Source organism: Micropterus salmoides, unplaced genomic scaffold (genome assembly GCF_014851395.1).
Source record: "Micropterus salmoides isolate LMB-PRFRI ecotype aquatic unplaced genomic scaffold, ASM1485139v1 Ms_hic_scaffold_8, whole genome shotgun sequence".
In the NCBI taxonomy this organism is placed as follows: Eukaryota; Metazoa; Chordata; class Actinopteri; order Centrarchiformes; family Centrarchidae; genus Micropterus; species Micropterus salmoides.
The window spans coordinates 24,957,619-24,970,114 of record NW_024044570.1 but is presented as its reverse complement, the minus strand read 5'-3'; the positions used below and the strand labels follow the sequence as shown (position 1 = coordinate 24,970,114).

At 41.7% G+C, this 12,496-nt stretch overlaps 2 protein-coding genes across 5 annotated transcripts in view; one reads left to right on the top strand and one right to left on the bottom strand.

Moving 5' to 3' along the window:
* Nucleotides 1–8,693, top strand: part of abtb2b (ankyrin repeat and BTB (POZ) domain containing 2b) — a 43,545-nt gene extending 34,852 nt beyond the window's left edge. Inside the window, exons 4-17 of the mRNA XM_038705510.1 lie at nucleotides 1,337–1,489; nucleotides 2,105–2,270; nucleotides 2,430–2,519; nucleotides 2,645–2,746; nucleotides 3,008–3,104; nucleotides 3,945–4,080; nucleotides 4,582–4,859; nucleotides 4,947–5,125; nucleotides 5,245–5,350; nucleotides 5,756–5,858; nucleotides 5,960–6,047; nucleotides 6,198–6,266; nucleotides 7,035–7,148; nucleotides 7,441–8,693. Coding sequence (XP_038561438.1) covers nucleotides 1,337–1,489; nucleotides 2,105–2,270; nucleotides 2,430–2,519; nucleotides 2,645–2,746; nucleotides 3,008–3,104; nucleotides 3,945–4,080; nucleotides 4,582–4,859; nucleotides 4,947–5,125; nucleotides 5,245–5,350; nucleotides 5,756–5,858; nucleotides 5,960–6,047; nucleotides 6,198–6,266; nucleotides 7,035–7,148; nucleotides 7,441–7,674 — 1,915 coding nt within the window. The 3' untranslated portion in view covers nucleotides 7,675–8,693. The remainder of the gene's footprint in view (nucleotides 1–1,336; nucleotides 1,490–2,104; nucleotides 2,271–2,429; nucleotides 2,520–2,644; nucleotides 2,747–3,007; nucleotides 3,105–3,944; nucleotides 4,081–4,581; nucleotides 4,860–4,946; nucleotides 5,126–5,244; nucleotides 5,351–5,755; nucleotides 5,859–5,959; nucleotides 6,048–6,197; nucleotides 6,267–7,034; nucleotides 7,149–7,440) is intronic.
* A 273-nt stretch (nucleotides 8,694–8,966) lies between these two features.
* Nucleotides 8,967–12,496, bottom strand: part of brsk2a (BR serine/threonine kinase 2a) — a 163,635-nt gene continuing 160,105 nt past the window's right edge. For 3 of the 4 annotated variants that reach the window (XM_038705513.1, XM_038705511.1, XM_038705514.1), the window contains one exon: nucleotides 8,967–11,686. In XM_038705513.1, coding sequence (XP_038561441.1) covers nucleotides 11,514–11,686 — 173 coding nt within the window. In that variant the 3' untranslated portion in view covers nucleotides 8,967–11,513. The remainder of the gene's footprint in view (nucleotides 11,687–12,496) is intronic. The other variant, XM_038705515.1, reaches the window with a different exon arrangement.

Below are 12,496 nucleotides of genomic sequence, written 5' to 3'. Positions count from 1 at the left end.
ATCCCTATAGTCACTGAGCTATATGCTTGTATACTTCTCATGGTTATGTGATCTGTATTCATGATATGCACTGGAGTGTCTGCATCTCCTCAAAACAAAAGTGAAGCCACTGCTAAGAATAACATCACAGTATGAGAAAGGCTGCTTAGTAACTCGTGATAACACAGAGGCACCGTTCAAATAATCATTAACACATTCTAACTGAGGCGCCATAGGATCAAAAGCACACAACAATAACACTCACAATAATGTGTCACTGTTCACAGGCACATTCGATGCGCATATGGTGAGATAAGGGCACAGACGAGGGGATTAATACCAGATAACTGGCTAGACGTGGCGTTGCAGATAGCCATATAACCAGTGGTTTCTAAAGGGTTTTAGAAGAATAGTTGCGAGAGGAGGACAATGAAGAAAGATAGAATAAGAAAGCAATCACATAATCCAGATGACTTTCAGAATGCCACGTTCCCAAATGCCACGGCAGACCTAATGTTCTGCCTCCACTGATGTTTACTCCTCTGTCTCTCCACGATTAATGTTCTCTTCTCTCAGGCTAAGGGCAATCTTGTCTATCATTTCTATTTTAAAACCTTTCCTCATCTTTGTAGTTTCACTTCTCTTTTCCTCATGTTATTTTTTTTTGGTTGTATCACAGAAACCATCTATAACAATGTCAGCGCGCTACATCTTTATTTGGCTCCCTTAGGTAGTTTATTCTGCTACAGCTGGTTTAAAAATAGGCTGATTATTCAGAAGCCACGGCAATATTGTGTTTATCAAATCACAGCACAAATGAAGTCACAGCTCTGTTCTCATTTCCCATCACATCTTATAGACAAAGACAGCTAATGTTTAACTGCACAACCTGGCAACCAACATATAAACATAGTTCAGTATATACAGTATACATCTGTTATCTGAGTGTGCTTGCATATATGAAGACGTTAAAGGTGAACTGTATGTGGTGTGAAAAAGCTGGCAAATATGTGTGATTAGTAGAGGTGAGGTGCTCTGTACGATGTTTGTGTGTGACTCACTGTGTATTGGTCTGGGTGAGGGGAAGTTCGCCTGCTAGACATACATAAGTCATCTGGTTGAAGTTTATGACTTCCCTCTCAACATGACGGAATCATGAGTAAAGAAATCTTCCATTCAGCACTCAGCAGTGTGTCTTACACAGAGCCTGATAAGAACTGGTTTACTAGAGAAGTTGCTGTGGATTAAACTTTCACTACAGTTGAATACATATGTTGTTACATTGTTTGGGTTATACATGTTTTTTTAGCACACAGATGGGACAGAAGTGAATTATTTATCTTTTCTTTTTGTGTAGGCCATTCCTGTTGCTGCCACCATTGATGGAGTGGATGAGAGTGGCTATAGTTCATGCTGAGCATCGCAAGAGTCTTTTGGTGGACAGCGATGACGTCAGACAGACCGCCAGGCTACTCCTTCCAGGACTGGACTGTGAACCAAGACAGCTGAAGTAAAAACACACATTCACTAACTAGGGTTGTCCTGCTGGATTTCTAGACTGGATGTGGTCGCATGAAACCACACACACACACACACACACACAAGCTCGAACGGAAAACAGGAGCACTATTTCTGAACATCTGTAATTTAAAAAAAAGAAGAATCTAAGTCTACCAATGCCTTCAGACAGTATGCACTTTAAGTTTTCTTGACTCCACCGTCATGTCAACCATATATATGAGGGTATTCCATTTAGTTGTGGTTTGAGATGTGTGTTTCTTTTAACCCATGCACTAAAAGCTTTTAATTTAATTGGTTCTCACTAACAAATAATTACACACTGTATTTACAGTAGATTATTGACTGCTCACTAGCTGTAATGTGGCTCATTAACCTCTTCATGAAGTCAACAATAAAAGAAAACCATCAGCTGCACATGAACAGTGTGCATGAGCCGCAGAGTGGTTGAAACAAACAACCATAGCTCTCAGTGTCTTGTGTTTTTTCTGTCTGAGTGGAGAACAGAGGTGCGTCTTTTCAGACTCAGCTAGTTCCCGCTCCCAAACTGAAGGTGAACTGGTCATTTATTATTGTACTCTTTTCTTTGCGTCTCTGTCTCCATCAGGCCTGAATGTTGCTTTAGCTCCTTCAAGCGCCTGGACTCCAAAGCTGCCACAGACAAGTTCCATCTAGACTTGGGTTTTCGAATGCTCAACTGTGGACGCACAGATCTTATTGGCCAAGCCATTGACCTACTGGGGCCAGATGGGGTCAACAGCATGGACGACCAGGTACTGAATATGTTTCCTTATGTGTGTTTTTATGTATGACGTGTGTTGAGAGGAATATTGCAGCATTATACATAGATACTTCAGATTTTAAGCAGCACTTCATGTATTTGTTTCTCCTCTTTCATGTGTCCATTGCTCTCTTTTCTGTTCATCACTCAGGGAATGACCCCTCTGATGTATGCCTGCGCAGCTGGAGATGAGGCCTTAGTCCAGATGTTGATCGATGCCGGGGCCAACCTTGACGTGGCGGTACATATGCCATAGCAATTGCAACATATAGACACTTTATTTAAATGCTGCACATTTCTTTAGTGTTTTCTTGAGAGTATGATCTTGATCTCGTTGTGTAACACTGATTTGGCCTGTGCTGCCAGGTGCCACCATGCTCCCCAAAACACCCCTCGGTGCATCCTGATAGCCGCCACTGGGCAGCCCTCACCTTTGCTGTGCTGCATGGACACATCTCCGTAGTGCAGGTTAGAAACACACACACACACACACACACAAGTGTAGCAGCCACCACCATCATAGCCAGTGTATGACACTTTTGACATGAGTAGAAATGTCATGCTATATAGGTGCAATAAAGGGTGTCCTACATAGTCCTGAGATAACTGTGGATGTAATGTCATAACTTAAAAACTTGAGTGACAAATGTGAGGTCAGAGGTCAGGCCATAAATGAGTTACAGGATGTCAAACATTGCCTAGTATAACAGATGTGGTGTGTATCGCCAGCTCCTGTTGGATGCAGGGGCCAGCGTAGAGGGGGCCGCAGTACGCAACGGACAGGAAAGTACAGCAGACACGCCATTGCAGCTGGCGTCAGCAGCAGGTGGGCAAACGCACGTGCATACACACAAAAACCCACTTACACAGACACAGTACAACACAAGGCACAACTGATGTTAGAGTGTTGTTCTGACCTGATTTATGGTAGCTAAATTATATAGGCACAAATTCTGTAGAAGGGTCAAGCAAAGGAAGAGATGAATGAATTAAAGCCGCTGTTATAACTTTCTGCAAATCAACATCAACTACTAATAACTCTCACAATTATCAGTCACTAACACAGTAGTGTGCTAGTTTCCCAAAAGACCACCAAGAGTAGCACAGGCTTGAGTTATGAATGACACACTCGGCTGGAGGAATGAGGAAATGAGAGGGTAAAGGAAGGCATAGTGAATGCAGCCGAGTGCTGCCTGTGGTTGTTTAGAAGCCTCTGGGCAGCATTCCATTGTGGGATCATCTAAAAGCCACACATAGCTGTAGTAAAAGAGACACATGCTCTACATAGCAGCAGTGACAGTGTGTAAATAGTGCCTAATATGAATGTGTTTGCTTGTTTGAAAATGCAAAAAATAAAAAACAGAAGCTAAACCTTTATTTATCCCTGTGGTAAAATTTAAGCCTTGCAGTAGTAAGTGAAATAAAGCAAGAAAGAAGACATCCAGAATATAAGAGCATAAATTAATTTTAAAATAAGCAATAAAAAACAACAATCAAAATGACAGTTGTAGGTTGATATGTTAACAATTCAAAAATACTAAGTAGACTGCACCAGTGGGGGGAAAACCAAGGAGAATGGATTACTGAAAGTGTGGCTGTGCAAACTGTTCCATTTAAATGTGTTTAGGATCTGTATATAATCGAATGTTGGTTATGTTCTTCCCAGGCAACTACGAGATGGTGAGTTTGCTCCTGGCACGAGGCGCAGATCCCCTATCAAAGACCCACGATGGAAATGCCCTTACGTCATCCCTTTATGAAGACATGAACTGCTTCAGTCATGCTGCCGCACATGGACACAGGTATGCTGTCCCTCAGTCTGACCTGAAAACAGCATGGTGCCAACAGACACTGCAAACATGCTTTTGGCCTCTTAACCGCGGAGAAGAAAGTAACACAGAAATAAAGCTAACTATGTCAGCACAGTATCATCGTTGACCTGAGTCTGCATTTGAGCTTCGAGGACAGATTCATCCCTTTTATCATGCAGAGAAAGTATCAGAGTATAAAAAGTAAACTCAGGGTCTCCTTCTATTCAGAGTCCCATCTGTCTCTGAACACCAACTGAAAGCATAAACCTCTCCACCTGTTCACTGTGTATATGTGTGAACACATTGCAGACTCAACACTTCACATTCCACAGTGAGGGTGACAGATTATGTAATCAGAGAGGAGGGTACAGGGTCACAGAAAGGGATGTATATGTTTCAGTTTGGACACGTACTAATGTTTTCATGCTTTCTTTCTTTCCTTCCTTCTGTGTCCTCTTTTCCCCTCTTTCTTCCGTCCATTTATCTTGTCAGGAACGTGCTGAGAAAGCTACTGACTCAGCCCCAGCAAGTCAAGGAGGATGTCCTGTCTCTGGAGGAGATCTTAGCTGAGGGGGTGGAGGGTGAGGAGGCTGGGATCTGCCCTTTTCTCCCCCTCTCCCCCCTCCCCACCTCGTCCTCTGGCCCTGGAGCCCTGCCAGAGGTTGGCATACCAAGGCTTTGCAAGGCCAAGATGAAGGCTCTCCAAGAGGCCAGCTACTACAGTGCTGAGCACGGCTACCTAGATGTCACCATGGAGCTACGAGCCATGGGTAACTATCAGCTGTTAAGAAGAAGATTTGCTTACATTTCAAATTTTGCTTACTTTGAATACAAACATTTATTTTCTGTTGACCAAGGTGTACCATGGAAACTACATGTGTGGCTGGAGTCTCTGCGTTGTGCCCAGCAGCAGTCCAGAGCAGGAGTCACCCTCTCGCTCCTCAGAGAGTTCACCACGATCAGAGAAGAGGACTACTGCGAGGAGTTGGTCGCCATAGGCCTGCCCCTGATGTTCAATATCTTACGTACCACCAAGGTACCACCAAACACAAACTTCAACGCGTCCGCTCGTCTTCCTCTTCATGTTACCAGCAAGAAATGAGTTTAGATGTGTGGTATAATGCCCTCCTCCCTGTTATTTTCATTCTTCTTCAGAATGATGCCATTATACAGCAGTTGGCGGCTATTTTTAGTCACTGTTTCGGCCCAGCCCCTCTTCCAGCTGTCCCAGAGATGAAGGCAACTCTTTCAGCACAGTTGGGTAAGCAAACTATGATTCTTACGTGTATATGAACGCATATAGCTCAGTGTTCAGAGTGGATGGCTGTGATGGCTTAATATTTTTAGTAAGGCTGTATGAAGTGCAAATTAATATTTTTCCATTTAGGGGAACTAATAGTTTTCTAGAGATACAATAACATGTGAGTAAAAAGGCAAACTCTTATCACAAATGGTTAGCTTGAGACACTTTTTATGTCCATACTGATACCAGGTGTAAGGATCTAAACACAGTCAGCTGCATACAAAACACTGTCTGAACAAAGCTTTAGCTTCCTTATTTATGTGCTGGTATGGTGTTGGACCAGAGGTCAGACTTGCTTCCTTGCCACTTAAGAGCTGTTTTGAGAATGGAGTTGTAAGGAGGTGCTGATGTGTTTTCCTGCAGACCCCCATTTCCTGAATAACCAGGAGATGTCAGATGTGACGTTTGTGGTGGAGGGGAAACCGTTCTATGGCCACAGAGTCCTGCTAATCACAGCTTCTGACAGGTGCATGCAGACAGGTTCAAATGGCAAAGAAAGATACGTTAAACTACTTTTTAAAAGATATTTTCTAAACGGTTTTGACAAAGATATTTGTTTTCTTTTAGATTAAAATCTATGCTGGCATCCTCTGGACCAGATGGAAGCCCCAACAAGGAAATTGAGATTAGTGATGTCAAGTACAACATTTTCCAGGTAACAAATACACAGTTTGTTTCCTGATATTAAAAGAAACTCCCCTAAGTAGTAAAACTAAAGACAGATGTATTGCATATGACTAAACACATATTTAGTTCAACTACTCTACTAACTTGTTACTAAATAAGACCTTTGACCTCTCTGCAGATGATGATGTCATACCTGTACTGTGGAGGAACAGAGTCACTGAAAACTAACGTGCTTGATTTGCTGGAGGTGAGAATCACTAAATAGATACACTCCATCAGTCTGGGTAGTTGTGTGAAAGATTTTACTTCTTAGAAATCCCAAGGTTTATTAGTTACACATGTTCACAGTATAAAATCACTTAAAACTGTTGACAATGTGGAGAGTGTACTTGCTTCAACAATACAATAAAAGTGCATGTTTTGGGTACAAATCTAATGAATAAGCATGGGGAAAGTATCACACGTTACACACAACAAACAACAGCAACTTCCTGCCCAGCAATGTCTCTCCACGTGTGACGTATACAGTGTTTATTTTTTCTGCAATGTACAATTCACAGTGAGACCTCATGAGTTTTCAGTTAAATTCAGTATATGTACTGTGTTTAAATGGTTTAAAACAAATGTTTGTGATTACACAAATCCCCAGTTAAATGTTTTTTAAACTAAAAACTAAGGTAAAATACCACCATTACAATCCATTAAAATGGTCTATTGCATTGTTAAAGTGCTTCCATGAACAGCAGCACTATTTAGGTCAAAGTGAATAAAAGCAGTAAAATGCCTTAAATTTCAGATATGTGTTTTAGATAATTTGGTTATACTGGACACTTTTCTGTCAGTTTTAATGTGTCTCTATCTGAAAAATTAAGCTAGTTGGCAAAATAATCACAACTAACAAAGAATGACAGGCAGCACTAACAAAATTGGCTGTCTTTGAATGATATATAAGATACTATTTCTCCAGCATCATTTGATGTGTGTCGATGACATTTGCTCGTGTTTTCTCCTTCAGCTGTTGTCAGCTGCAAGTCTGTTCCAGCTGGGGGTGCTACAAAGACACTGTGAACTCATCTGCTCCCAGCACATCAACCTGGATACAGCAGTCAGCATCTATAAGACAGCCAAGGTAACACACATACTGAGATGCCTGGATCATATTATACTGTTATGTGAACTATGCAAGTAAGAATAGCAAGCTGGATTATACAGCAGGGCTGGATTCCTCAGTAAATAAGGTGACTGAAAGAAATGTTTTATATTAAAATGGAAAAAACATTTCCTGTTTCTAATCCCACACATCAGCTAGGAAATACAATTAACTGCACAAAATGCAATGATAAATGGCCTACATTCTACACTGAAATGCAGTTTTCTTGGTACTTCACATTTATGCTTATGCTTTTTTCCTCTTTTCCCAGGTCCATGGTTCAGTGGAGCTGACTTCATTCTGTGAAGGTTACTTCTTGCAGCAGATGCCTGCTCTACTGGAGAGAGACAGCTTCAGGAGCCTGCTGTTGGGACCCACCGGGGCCCGACAAGGGAACAACTCCACTTCTACGTTGGTTCACAGTCGGGGAGACTCACCTCTGGAGGAGCTGGAGGCCACCCTGGCTCAACGACTCCGCTCTCTCTATGTTACCTCCAGAGTCTGAGGGCACCCAGACAGCTGCTGAGGAGAGAGGACAGAAATTAGTGGAAGGCAGTTGGAGACATAAGTTTAATTTTATCACTGATGCAGGATCAGAGCTTAAGAAGGTATTCAAATGGTTTGAGTACAGATGTTTTCTTAGTAACATCTGATCCTATCCTAACTTCCACAGTGCCTTGACACTGGGACACACATCAGTGAATTATTTGGCAGCAGACACAGATTTTCACTTTGTGGACAATTCAGTGTTTCATACTTTGTGCAAAGCACTCCATCTTGACATTTATTGCAGCGTACAGCTTGTTTATGAAGAAGAAAATTAGACAATGTGATGCTTATCCTCCAAGGCTCGGGAAGCTTAAATGGAGAAGCCGCAGATGGATGCAACAGGTGGGATCTCTGAAATATGAAACACTGCTGCCCTCTAATGGACAAAACTGGCAAAATAATAAATTGCCATGGAGGATTGGGATCAAGACACCCTCCTGGTTCTGACTGAAGCAATATAAAGTGACAGACTGAAGCATCCATTAAAGAATCAAGTGAGGCAGCCATGCTGGAATTTTGGCTTTGTCCCGTTCAAACTAATAATGCAGAGTGGGAGAAAGGAGGCAGACCCGGTGCCTCCAGCCTTGATGTAAGATTTGGATTAACAAATGTACTTTTTATCTAACTATATGTTTTTATTTTCTATTTTTAAAAATTATTATCAGAGAAACAAAACACTTACTGAAGAGTGGGATGGACATTTTCTATTTAATGAGGAAAAAAAAGATGTGAGAGTATTTAATGGGGTGTTCCCTTTTTATTTTGTTTTTTAATCCAAGCAAATTATTATTATTATTGTTTAAAAGTTGCTTGTGTAGCTGTCGTTTTTCCAGGTACACACTAACAGTTAATTAAGCTTATGTATGCTGAGGTTTAATGCTTCTACACAGGTACAACAGCAGAATCCAACATGGGATTTAGAATACTTAATGTCTGTTTTAATGCTGAATATTGTAATAAACCTGGTAAAGCGAGCGTAGTCATTTTTACTGGTTCAAACCATTTCCAAAGATTTAATTGCTGTCTGTTTGTGTGGGTTTGTATAGACTTACCTGAAATCCAGGACACTCAGATTTGCAAATGCACAACTCTACAACATGAAAGTATGCTGAGAAAGTGGAGTAAGAAAATTAAAATTATTATACTGGGATGCAAGATGATAATTAATCTTAACTTTGCAGCACTTAATTTAATAAATGGCAGGCATGACACCCATACATGTACAGGCACAAAGAAGAAAAACAAACACACCATAACTTAATGAGTTTATTTGTTTCTGCACTGAAGATGCTCACAGTTATTTCATATGGGGATTACATCAGTCCTGCTCTGTCAAAAGACCGCTCTGGGCCTCAGAATCATTGGATGTCCTTGGTGCTGCTTGCTTCCCATTGTAGAAAACAGAAAGAAGGATGAACAATAGGGTATTGCTTTGTGTTTGTGTACTGATATCCCCTCACTGTGCCTCTTCCACCAACAGGTAGAGAGAGCCCAGACCTCCGAGCCTTCCAGAGAGAGGTACAGAGTAAAGGAAGCATCGTTCAAAAACTTTGTGCACAAGATAAGAGGAGTAGGAAGGGAAATATCAGCGGGAACAAAAACAAAAAGGCCAGAGATAAAAGCAGAGAGGGTGAAAAGTCAAGGTAGTTTTGTGTAGAGAGAATCGATGAAGGCTGAGAGAAGGAGTGAGTTTGGCATGGAACATGAACACTAAAGCCATGCAAAGAAAAGCTCATGTTTGACATGCACACAGCAATACAAGCTAAAAGCATAGAGCAGGAATCCCCAGCTTGGTTGAGAAGACAATCAACCCCCACGGTTTGTCTGTCTATTTACAAAGAGAAGTAGACTGGGGTCTGTGGTGTCCTTCTCTTCAGGCCTGGCCTACAAGCACAATATTATGAAACTGACAAATATCAATAGAAGAGCATATTCCCTCTCCAAAAAGAGGCTAAGTCTACATTCTTAAATTACTGGTAAATCAAATTTTCAAAGAGTTCCCACAAGTTCTCTTTCTCCCTCAGAGAAGTGAGAGAAAAGAGAATTTGCGACTTGTCAATGTTCACATAATTCTGTTAAATTCAGACCAAAAGAAAAGAAAATGTTTTTTTTCTTCAAATGTTGCCCCATTTACGAACACACAAGAGGGTAATAAATAACATTCAACTGACCTAACAGCTTTGTTCATATAAATAGCCAAGTTATAATAAATTAGGAAATCAAACAGTGAGATGAACAAACATTAATAAATAAGGACAAAAATACAAAAATATCCACAATTGCATTTATCACGTCATCATTTTTTGTTCCTCTACTCCTACTGCTGGTAAGTGAGACTAAGAGAGAGGTATAAATGGAAAGCCAAAGACAAAGTGCTGCAGATAACACAAACAGGAATGTTTGGATCATTATTAGGTCAATCAAACAAAGACATAAATGATCAAGTAACAAAAATACACAGAAGAATTTAAAACAGTATGTAGCAGGCCCAGGTTTACCAACCTGACCCTATGGTATCTAAACATAGTGTCACAACTAGACATTTCTTTTTTTTTTTTACATAAGAAATCAAATCAGTCTGTACAACAGATCATTCATTTTAAATACCCACATACCCACCCGCGTCCCTCCCCCAACCTTCTCCCCCACTGCCACCCTGCCCTGTTCTGCTCACACCCCACTCCTCTCTGAAATCACTATTCCAGTCCATTTGCAGCAATAGTATCAAGTCTAATAAAGTCTGTTAGTGTTTTAAACCCAGTTCTTCACAAAGAAAGTACATTAAAAAGCAAACAAATACAATCCAGCAAGCGTCCACGTCGGCTATTTGGGCTTTCCACAAAACTCCTCCACCTTCTCTCCTCCTCTGAATCAGTCAGTGTTTCTGCATGTCTTCTTTTTGTTGTTGTTGTTGTTGTTGTTGTTGTTCATGTTCTTGTTAATACATCCCAGAGTTTTCTTCGCATACTGGACCTGTGCGTGTATATGTTTTGTGTATGCGGTGTCTTTTTGTAAAACGCTCGTTTCCAATTGATGAATGCTCCTTGAGCTCGAAGAAAGAAAAGGGGCCAGTTGGTGAGGGCAGTGTGCATTCTTGTTTCAATGGGATTTGTTTGGATTAGTTGTGCACGTGTGTGTTTTTGTGTTTCTAAGATGGAAAACGCTAAAGGTATTTTTCATTTACTTCTACTGATGGCTGCCAGAGGTGAAGAAGGGTCACACAGGGAGATGAAGGTAGAAGTCTGCATGAAGGGTCTGTTCCCATGGTAACCACCCCACCCCCATCCCCTCTCTCAGCGCACCTCTAAAAGCAGTCCTCCGTCAACAAATGTCCGTCTCTCTCGGCACGCTCGGGGGTGGGGGCCGGGTGGTCGAGGGAGGGCGAACGGAGCAGGGAGCAGGAGGAGGGACTTAATAGGTTTTCTGGATAATTCCTGGTATCAGAAACAAGTCAGGTCATCACACAGGTTAACAGCAAAGGGAGCAAAAAACAGAGCAAGGGCCACAAGCGATTAGATGGTTGGGGTAGAGGGGTGGCTTATGATGGTGAACACTGAGGGGTTATGAAAAGGGGAATGGAAGGACAGAAGTGTGTAGGTGCAATATGCATTTTTGTAAAATATCATTTTGATTCTCTCAATCTATTTCTATCTATATAAAGTCATTTTATACAAAACATGTCCATAATTTATTATATACATCTAACTATGTACAGAGAGAATATTCTCTGTGCAACTGGCTTATAGTGATACTGGGATAGGTTTTAGCACTGGCTTGACTACACAGCGTCTCAGCCTAAGACTCCTCCTGAGTCCCCACAGACGCCAGCGACAACTTGGCTCTGTCTCGGCCCGCAGCGGGGCATTTGGTGTCATTATTTTCTGGCTCGTGCCTCCGGACGTGCATGGGCGAGGGGCAGCGCTTGGATGGTGTGCCAGTAGGGTACGGCACCTGTCCGTTCTTCTCGTCTGAAAAAAGTTGTTTTATTACGTCAAAGAAGTTACTCAATGGGCTGCCTAGGTACACAGACGGGAAGAAAAAAAGAGGACAAAAAAGGGGAAAGAGAGAAGAAAGAGAACAAACAAGCTAATGAACAATGGGGTTCACAGGATAGAGACGGGGCTACAGGTAAGACAGAGCAAGCAGAGGCGAGGAGGAGGAGGACTGACAGACACAGTGAGGATGAAAACTGCTGGAGCAGCCATGTCGAGTCTGAGCGCCCGTAAACCATGCACATGTCGCAGCACAACCAATGAAAAAACACACAAGTAGCCATTCAATCTAAAACTACAAATTAAAGCAACTTGTGGGGCTGACTGGTAGCAGCTTCTAAAGACTGATACTAGAGAACATCTTTCTTTAACATTTAAACCGTGTGATGCAGAAAGAATAAACCGTGGTGTCATCTGTGTGATTTGGTACCCGCACAGGTCTGGTCAGCCAGAAGCAGGACAGGTGGATGGAAAGAGGACAATGAGAAAGCTTGGAGCCTCAAAACAAAGTTGCCCATGAAGGATACTAAAGGATCAGTGTCTCCTTTGCTTTTGTCAAACACTAGGAGGCTGCACCATCATTGTACCGACTCTTTGAAGTAAGAAAAGAGTCGGAGCCGAAGAAAACTCTTGTGATTTCACAACAGAGTCAAAACAATGATAAACTGCATTTAAGTCATAAATCCTGTCTTAACTTAATGCTGCGTGCTGAATAAATTGGATATGCTAAACAATGCACGTCTATTTCTCCCTAACTGCTAGAAGCACACTTACAGAAAGTGGGTG